General features: G+C 38.7%; 2 protein-coding genes across 2 annotated transcripts; one reads left to right on the top strand and one right to left on the bottom strand.

Annotated features, from left to right (window-relative positions):
* Positions 1–418: 418 nt before the first annotated feature.
* Positions 419–6,025, top strand: mlx (MAX dimerization protein MLX). The gene is made up of 8 exons (XM_069674547.1): positions 419–468; positions 2,446–2,482; positions 2,644–2,733; positions 3,288–3,397; positions 3,477–3,579; positions 4,066–4,165; positions 4,488–4,689; positions 4,786–6,025. The coding sequence occupies exons 1-8, from the start codon at positions 436–438 to the stop codon at positions 4,840–4,842; spliced, it is 732 nt and encodes a 243-aa protein (XP_069530648.1). The 5' UTR covers positions 419–435; the 3' UTR covers positions 4,843–6,025.
* A 99-nt stretch (positions 6,026–6,124) lies between these two features.
* On the bottom strand, positions 6,125–8,244 carry psmc3ip (PSMC3 interacting protein). The gene is made up of 8 exons (XM_069674759.1): positions 8,174–8,244; positions 7,515–7,615; positions 7,343–7,432; positions 7,136–7,247; positions 6,868–7,013; positions 6,729–6,782; positions 6,369–6,428; positions 6,125–6,241 (listed from the first exon to the last, which is right to left on the bottom strand). The coding sequence occupies exons 1-8, from the start codon at positions 8,190–8,192 to the stop codon at positions 6,185–6,187; spliced, it is 639 nt and encodes a 212-aa protein (XP_069530860.1). The 5' UTR covers positions 8,193–8,244; the 3' UTR covers positions 6,125–6,184.
* Between the last annotated feature and the right edge of the window lie 165 nt (positions 8,245–8,409).

Genomic DNA, 8,409 nt, shown 5'->3' with positions numbered 1-8,409 from the left:
TATGTTTGACGCTAAAAACTGCATGTTTGGTTGCTGCATTCGTGCTCTCCTCGGAAATTCTACTTCTCACCCTCGACATAAGAGCAAAGCTTGATATAACATTCAAGATATTCTTAATGAGTGCGATAAACACATGAAAACAAATGGTGAGATGTATGCTTCTGAATACTAACTTGTTACCGTGTTGCCGTTTTATTTAGTCGCGCGCAGGTATTTCTTCCGTTGATGAAATTATTAGTGAATCAATTCAAAAAAGCCAAAGTATTAAAGTTTTATCCAGATTTAGTTGGGTCTGTGAGTAATCCTTTTCATCTGTTCTTTTTTATATGTAAATGAAATGATTTTAGTTGTCCTAATCTTTTTTGAAGACGAAGTTACAAATTAACGTGACGCACGCAAACTCAACAGAGGTAGTAGTTATTTTGACATTCTAAAATGACGGACCCTTCGCCAGAGGATCACTGGAAAGTAAGTAACTAGTGTTAGCTAACCACAACTTTTTGTCAACGTGATTCCTACGCGTTTCGTCTAAAAGTAGTGACAAGTCACCAACATTGTTTTCTCTCAAAGTTGAAGTTTTTGCTGACGTTCTGTAGGAGCGGTGCTTTGTTAGCTCGACAGCTAACATTAGCTAATGTTTCCTAACGTCGCGAGCTTTAGTTAGCTTGAGTAAACAAAACATCCTTAATGGCAACTCACGTTCCTCATGTGTGCCCAGAAAGATGTGCACCCACCTAAAATAACATTTCTGTTGTTTCATTCTCTGCGTTGTTCTTTCAAACATTCATGTGAATATAAAGTGCAGATTTACCCCAGAGGTTAACAGAACAATGCAGTAAATCTACTATTTATTTATGAGCTTGCAAAGTTATGGCTGTTCCCTGACACATCGTGTATGAATTCAACCTGCGACCTTTAACAGTGGTCATCAGAATAATGTATGTGAGTCACCAGGAAATGACTTGGTCCACTTTCCCTTTTCAGAACCATTGACTGAAGCTTTCCTTAGGGTGGTGTGTAATCATTATCCATATTTAGGGCTGGGCATATAGCCAAAATCCTAATCAAGATATAGGATGTTTCACGATATACAATGTTTTCTGGTAATTTAACAAATAATTAGTCCATATGTACAGAAGCCGTTTGCGGACATACATCCATACATTTAATTTACTTAGTTTTCCTATGAGTTATTTCTGGTTGTTTTCTTATGATCTCGACTTATTCATCATGTTATCACGAGATAACGACGCGGCACCACCATAACGTCAGATGATCATAACTCGTATCCCTAGTTGTAAAAGCACAAAACAGACATAGAATTAATCTCATAGTGTGGGCAATGGCAGCATTTGGTCTGCAATATCACAGTGATCCTGTAATCACGAGAAAACAAGCTTTGTTATCTCGAGATAATGGGCCAAATTAATCCGTTATAATGGGACAACCAGCTTTGTTATCCCGAGATGACGAGAAAAATAATTTGAGATCTCCACAAAACAACTGAAATTAACTCGTTATCACAGGAAAACCAGCTTTGTTATCCCGAGATAACGGCAAAATAAGTCAAGATCTCGAGAAAATGACCAGAAATAAGTCATTGCCACAGGAAAATAGAGTAAATTCAATGTATGGATTCATGTCCACCAAGGGCTTCCATACATAGGAAATAACCACATGGTAAAGCCTATTTTTTGATAATCCTGTGTGAATTAAATACTTGACAAATATAAAGTTCGGAGTCCTTTTCTGCACGATATTGTCCATGTTAATAAACGGCGCCTCCCTCTATGGCTCGCTCCAGGTTCACTCCCACGTGCAAGGATTAGAACGTAAAGCATATCAAAATGATGATCCATAAAGCAGTTCAGCCACTGGTTTTATGACACCACCATAGAGACGATATAGAAAAACACAAACGATAGACATTTTCATATTGTTTTAATAATATATATTGCCATATTGCCCAGCCCTAGTTGATATCCGATTATATTGTAGTTGTTACTTTTAAATAGCTGCTGTTTCACCCTTAGGTGTAGTCGTGTATTTTAGTAGGCATCCATAAAATAAGGTTTTATTGTGGCATCCTCTTTTAATCTGATTCTGGTGTAGAGTGACTGAAACCTTTAGTGAGAATAGTCCTCGTCAAACACCATAAACACAGAGCAAGGTACAAATTAAAGTAGCTTGTGTTGCCGTGTCCTAGATTAAACAGTGGATCTGTGATTGATGTGCTTATTTATTGCTGCTTTTTACCCTCCTGCTTACGAGAATTGGACAAATCAGGACAATGCTCTGTGGGGGCTTAGACTGTCTATCAGGCAGGCAAGCTGTTGGTCTATTGTCAATGTATTTTAGGCAGCACAATTTCCTCATCATTATTCCAGCATCTAAGCCTTTATTTTCTCCTTTTCCATCTTCTGTTGTTTGGCGATGGCTCGGCAGACAGACGGTGCTTTCAGCGACAGTGGCTTTGACCATAGTGAGTATCCCGTCAGTTCATATCCAGTTGTTTTGTCATGTCATTTGATATCTATTAGGCTGTGTGATTTAGGCCGTGTGTTTCTGGTCTCTGAGATTAGTAAGTCAATCTGTTTCTGGTCTTGAGCTGAAGTATCTCATGTCTGATGTGTTTCTCTGCAGGTTTCTTTGCTGAAAGTGCCAGAAAGGGTACAGTCGTGTCCAGGGCCAACAGCATCGGCTCGACAAGTGCCTCTTCAGTACCAAATACAGGTATTGTGTTTGTATCAGTTTTAAGAGACAATTCATGCTGCTTTGCCCTTATTGGTATTTCCCCCTTCAAAGTATGAGCTCACTGTTAGACCGAAACATTTCCTGCTTCTTTTATTCCGATTCCTTCCTCCTATAGGAATAAAAACCTGTCTTGCTACTGAGTGTGGTATAGTTAACAGGGCACATAGAGCGAGTAGTTAATTCTAATGAAGATCTTATTATTACAAGTTAAACAAATGCATTGCATGCAGAGCTGTCTTCCATCTTTTTGGCTTTTGTTTAGACTCTGTCAGCAGGCTGTTTGCTCTTATGAACGATGTCTTGCTTAGGCCAGTTAAAAGTGCATTACAGCCTTAAATGGCGTTATGCATTTTACAGTAAATCCATAAAACATCCAGATCGACAAACCTAAAATTGTAAATCCTCATTATGTTTAAGAACAAGAACAAGAACAAGCTGTTCATTTTGCATTTGGCAAGATACCAACTAGTATACTCTTTCACAGTCGGACATAGGAGGCGTTTTTATCTGAGTGTCAATGTATTGTTATACAGATGATGAAGACAGTGACTACAGACAGGAGACGTCCTATAAGAACTCGTATAAAGATCGACGGAGGCAAGCGCACACACAGGCTGAGCAGAAGCGCAGGGATGCTATCAAGGTAAGACTACAATGCACTGCAAATTGGATGCAGGTCTTTGTGATTTGGCTTTCTAAATGACTTATTTTCTTTACTACAGAAAGGCTATGAAGACCTCCAGTCGATAGTGCCGACCTGCCAGCAGCAGTCTGATTTTGCAGTCGGAGCACAGAAGATCAGCAAGGCTACTGTACTGCAGAAAAGTAAGACGTGATGTCTTTGGAAGATGTGATATTATTGGATGAACGCATACAGGTCACCATAGCAACTGATGTATCTATAAGGGTTTGATTAGACATATCATTATCAACATAGCCTTAAAATATAGAGTCCAATTTATATTTCTCACTTAAGTCACATGACGCAAATCTGCATGCTGCTTATAGCCTCCACCTGCAGCTCCATCAGTACCGCTCTCACATAACACAAAGCAAGCAAAAAGACAATAATGGAAGAGAACAAAGGGAGTGGTTGGATAAATAGCATGTTCAGGTCATCGGAGTTCAATGGAAAGAAGGTTATATCAAGCGTCTGATAAATCTGCACTCTCTGGGTTTTCCATACATAGGGAAAAGGAGGAAGTAGCAGCATTTTGGTTTTGTGGATGGACAACATCTCTTGGAAAATGGAAACTTAAATCTATATGGAGTTAATAAATCCTTGACTGTTGCCTTTCTTTTTTTTTGCAGCGATTGACTACATCCATTTCCTTCATAAAGAAAAGAAGAAGCAAGAGGAGGAAGTTTCTGTGCTAAGAAAAGAAGTGATGGCGCTGAAGATCATGAAAACGTAAGACAGTGATTCATCAACAGAGTTCCCCACGTGGTTTATATCCAGACGGATACAAAGATGGATTTTAAAAGAAATGCAGATCTTTGACAAAGAACTAAATCTTAAAACACTTGTTTAAAGTTTGCTATTGGATCTACAGTTTTAAAATGGAACCATGTGAGCTCAAATATAAGCTCTAAATGCTGCGTTAGGGGTTTGTTTTTGTGACCATATTACACTCTCTGTGGAGGCAAACCAATAGATGAACTTCATAGAAAGACTGGCTCAAGTTCATCAGTTGTAGCCACTAATTACATTTTGTTTTGAACCATTTTAATAGGAATTATGAGCACATAGTTAAGGCTCACCAGAACAACCCACAGCAAGGAGAGGACCAGGTCTCGGACCAGGTGAAGTTCAACATCTTTCAGAGCATCATGGACTCCCTGTTTCAGTCCTTCAGCAGCTCTGTGTCAGTGAGCAGCTTCCAAGAACTCTCCGCCTGTGTTTTCAGCTGGATTGAGGAGCACTGCAAGCCTCAGGTGAGGAATATTTTCAATACAGTGTGGGCAGCAGGTCAGATGATGCTGAGTTAATGTTGAGATAATTATTAGTGTGCTTCTTCTGTTCTTTCCTAGACGCTGAGAGAGTTCGTCGTCGGGGTGCTCCGGCAGCTTAATGGTCAGCTGTATTGATCGAGTGAAACCTCTGGGCTGACCTCCCAGATGATATTGACTTTGGGCTTGCTCTTGCCTCTCAGGGTGGAGTAAAAACTCCTATCAGCTTCAGGCCATAACACAGTATTTACACTCATTTTTATCACATCAGTGACCCCCTGGCTGCAATTGGATAACCTCAACCCACACTGCAGGACGAGATGGGAAAGTTGCATTGGATAGAGATGTTTTTAAAGGTAATCTCAGAGTTTTAAACCTGGGCCAAAGGTTAAAAAAGATTTGGAATTGGTACATTGTCTAGATTGTTATTCAAAGTGTACGTACGTACGTGTAAGTGTTCTTTCTGTACTTATCGGTAAGTTATTTATTGCCCAAAATGAAAAAATAGGACCCAGGTATAAAAGACCAGAAGAAGATTTGTGTGGATTTAATTCCAACATAAAAAATACTATTTACGTTGGTCATCAGTGGCTTTTATGATCAGTAACAGGTCATTCAGGTGAGAACCATGGACAGGCCATGAACAGAGATTTACAGCCGCTGTACTTATTTTAAAGTTTTTTGTATATAGATTTTTAAAAATGTAATAAAAAGTAAATTTTTGTGACGACTTTGACCGTTTAGTTTCCAGTATTTGTTTATGTAAAGTCAGTCATACACATAATTTAAGCTATTGTATAACAAAGCTGTTTTACTGTTAATCATGAGGAAATACTGATTTTTGGCCCTGTCTTGTTGCTTACGGCATTTTTGTTTTGATCGTTATTTCATAAAAGCCATCCACTGTATATCACCATCCAATAAGGAGTAAGAAAAGGGCAAATTATACAGCTCGGCAGCGGTACAATATCTGTAATCAACATTTAATAACATAGCAGCAGTAAGGAATATAGAAACGGAGCAAAAGATGATAAACAAAGGAAAGGGGAAAGTGGGAAACCCCCAAAGGGCAAAATGATGGTGAACATGTTATAAGAACAACAAAGCATATACAGTTTCCTAAACCTATAATAATAATCTATTGATATTTTTATGTAGGCTCAGGGTTGTTTTTTGGCTTTAAAGGGTGAAAAAAATAAACCAATGTTGCCTTTAAGGTAGCGAGCATCCCTAAATGCTGTCCAATAATGTGATGTGTTAGTGTTGCAAATGACAGAACTATTTTTGTAGCAATATACAATCAATAAAGTTTTTTTTTTCCATTCAACTTTTATTAAAGATGTACAATTTGTTCAACAGAAAGGCTATAAATAAAGGATGGGCTGGGCTCAGACATTCTGGTATTTAATAATATATTCTTAGCTAAGCACTGTACAGGCTAACATTAATGCAGGGCATGAAGAGGTGTTTTCTTATTCTATCAAGTGCTTGGAACAACAACCTTACAGTCCTCATCAGTCTCCACTCCAACTTCATCCTGTGAGGGCGACAACAGGTGTGTTATTCATTAATACTGCAGAAAAGAACAGTCGCACAAGAAAAATTTGCAGGTGGAAGCAGGAAGTTGAGTTCTGAAAGTGGGTTAACGAGGTGCCTTCACTCACCAGGAGGTCCTTTTTGCTCTTGGGATACCCTTCCAGGATTGCGTTCATCATGTCGGACGCCTGAAAGAAACAAAGCACAACCAAGTTTAGGAATTCACTTGTGTTTTACTTGAATTATGAAAAGTCTTCTCAACACAAGTCCTTTAATATCTCCCTTTTTGTTTACCGCTGTAATACTAGCACTAATAGGAAAAACATGTTGCTTTTTTTTTTTACATTTAACATTTTAATTTAATATTTACAAACTTAAATGTTAAAAAAAGTAGTAAAATGATACCATTAACATAGAGAAAAAAAAATTATTTACTGTAATGCATCACACAGAACAACAGCAAATTGTCACAGATCTTTGCACATTACCAATCTCTTCCTCTTTTTCCATTCTTTCACGTAAACATCCCGCTCTTTGCAGACCTGTAAATTCAAATATTATGAGCAAGGTGCTACTATACTGTACAGCAAAAACAAACGGAAAAAAACCCAAAAAAGGGTTCCCAACCTTCTCTTTGTCTTCCGGTGTGACGTGATTTGTGGCTGACTTTATCTTCTCCAGGCGTGCTCCATACCCAGAACACTCAGCTTTCAGCTCTTGGATCTCTGACTCAATTTCCTCTGTTGTCAGGGAACTGTTTAGCTCCTTAAGCTCTGAAAAACAAGGTCCCTTCATTCAAGTGGAATCTTATTGAAAACAATGGTGGCCTACAATAGTGCAAAATTAAAATATCTTGCTGCAATGTAAACTTGCGTAGATCAGTTGTGAACTCCACCTGCGTCTAGCTGTCTGCAGCTCTGGGTGAGGGACTGCACCCCTGCACTGAGCTCAGAGATCTGACTGTCCATGGCCTTCAGGTCTGCATCATTCACATCTTTGAATTGAGCCTGTGGAAGAGTTCAGCAGATAATTATGAATAGCAGTTTGTGCATGTGTTACTTTCTTACCCCAGTAGGACAGCATTTCAGATGAATTGACTCACCTGATCGGCAAAATAAATCTTTTGCTTCCCATATATTTTCTCCTTAATTTTGCCCTCCAGCGCCAGCAGCTCCATGGCCTTCACCACCGCCTAATGAATTACAAACATGCCATGAATTATTTATTATAGGCTACATGCTACTGCATATTTTATGAAAAGGGTTTTATCTCACCGTTTTGCCCAACCCATGCTGCTTCTGTAAATTACAGAAGACATCCTGAGCACTGTAGGGACGGTTCTTCTCATTCAGATATGAGAGGATGAGCGTGGCTCCTGTGGACGACAGCAGGGTATCTGATCATATAAGCGTTAAATAAAATATTGCAAAATGGTACTTGAATTCAACACATTAAACCGAATCAACCTCAAATATAGCTAGAAATGACAGCTAGTTTTTTTGTATACATGTTTTAATTTTATACGTATTAGGTTCACAGGAGTATCACTATATGTGTTAAAGTGTTATACGTCATCATGGGTCTTGGTGGGTTTAACACACTTTTACCACTGTTGAACGATTAAGTCATATTCCGTGTAACATAATGCAAAACAACCCACAGATGGTGAATTATAAAAAATGTATCATTAAGTATTCGGAGTATCCTTACATAAAGAAGTTTCAAAGCCCTGAGCTCATCTTAGCGAGCTTATTAGGTTTGTTATGTATGTATGTGATGTGATGTTAGCTAATGTTAGCCGCTAGCTCCTTAGCTCGACTTTCTAACCTATTATCTTTGAAATCTAACGTTCGTCATTCGCTACATACAACTGTCAGATACGCAAACCAGCGTGGTATAGAGAAGGATGTCGTGACTTAAAGTTTACTCTTACCGTTATCTTTTTTACTCATTTCTAATCCCCACTTTCAGCTTCCAAAAACCAAGTTTCGCGCGAAATATACGTCACCGGAAAGATCGTATATATTTAGAGATGTAGAAATATCTCACAGACTCTGTGAGTTTGGCGTGGAGAGCCATCGCGGATGAGCTTATCCCCGTTGATATTAATCTTAAAAACATTTTACCCCTGCATGTGAAAGGCTCTTAGTCGATATCCATTTGTCATAA

Source organism: Semicossyphus pulcher, unplaced genomic scaffold, assembly GCF_022749685.1.
Source record: "Semicossyphus pulcher isolate SPU_LCO1_2020_fin unplaced genomic scaffold, fSemPul1.0.p SCAF_23, whole genome shotgun sequence".
In the NCBI taxonomy this organism is placed as follows: Eukaryota; Metazoa; Chordata; class Actinopteri; order Labriformes; family Labridae; genus Semicossyphus; species Semicossyphus pulcher.
Note: the sequence above shows the minus strand (reverse complement) of the source record. Positions and strands in the feature narration are given on the sequence as shown.

Excerpts from the sequence above, each read along its gene's own strand:
- mlx (XM_069674547.1), top strand. The coding sequence starts at position 436 with ATGACGGACCCTTCGCCAGAGGATCACTGGAAA. Across the intron at positions 3,580-4,065 it reads GGCTACTGTACTGCAGAAAA|CGATTGACTACATCCATTTC; the intron begins GTAAGACGTGAT and ends TTTTTTTTGCAG. Across the intron at positions 4,690-4,785 it reads AGGAGCACTGCAAGCCTCAG|ACGCTGAGAGAGTTCGTCGT; the intron begins GTGAGGAATATT and ends GTTCTTTCCTAG.
- psmc3ip (XM_069674759.1), bottom strand. Across the intron at positions 7,014-7,135 it reads CTGCAGACAGCTAGACGCAG|AGCTTAAGGAGCTAAACAGT; the intron begins GTGGAGTTCACA and ends CTTGTTTTTCAG. Across the intron at positions 6,429-6,728 it reads GGAAAAAGAGGAAGAGATTG|GCGTCCGACATGATGAACGC; the intron begins GTAATGTGCAAA and ends TGTTTCTTTCAG.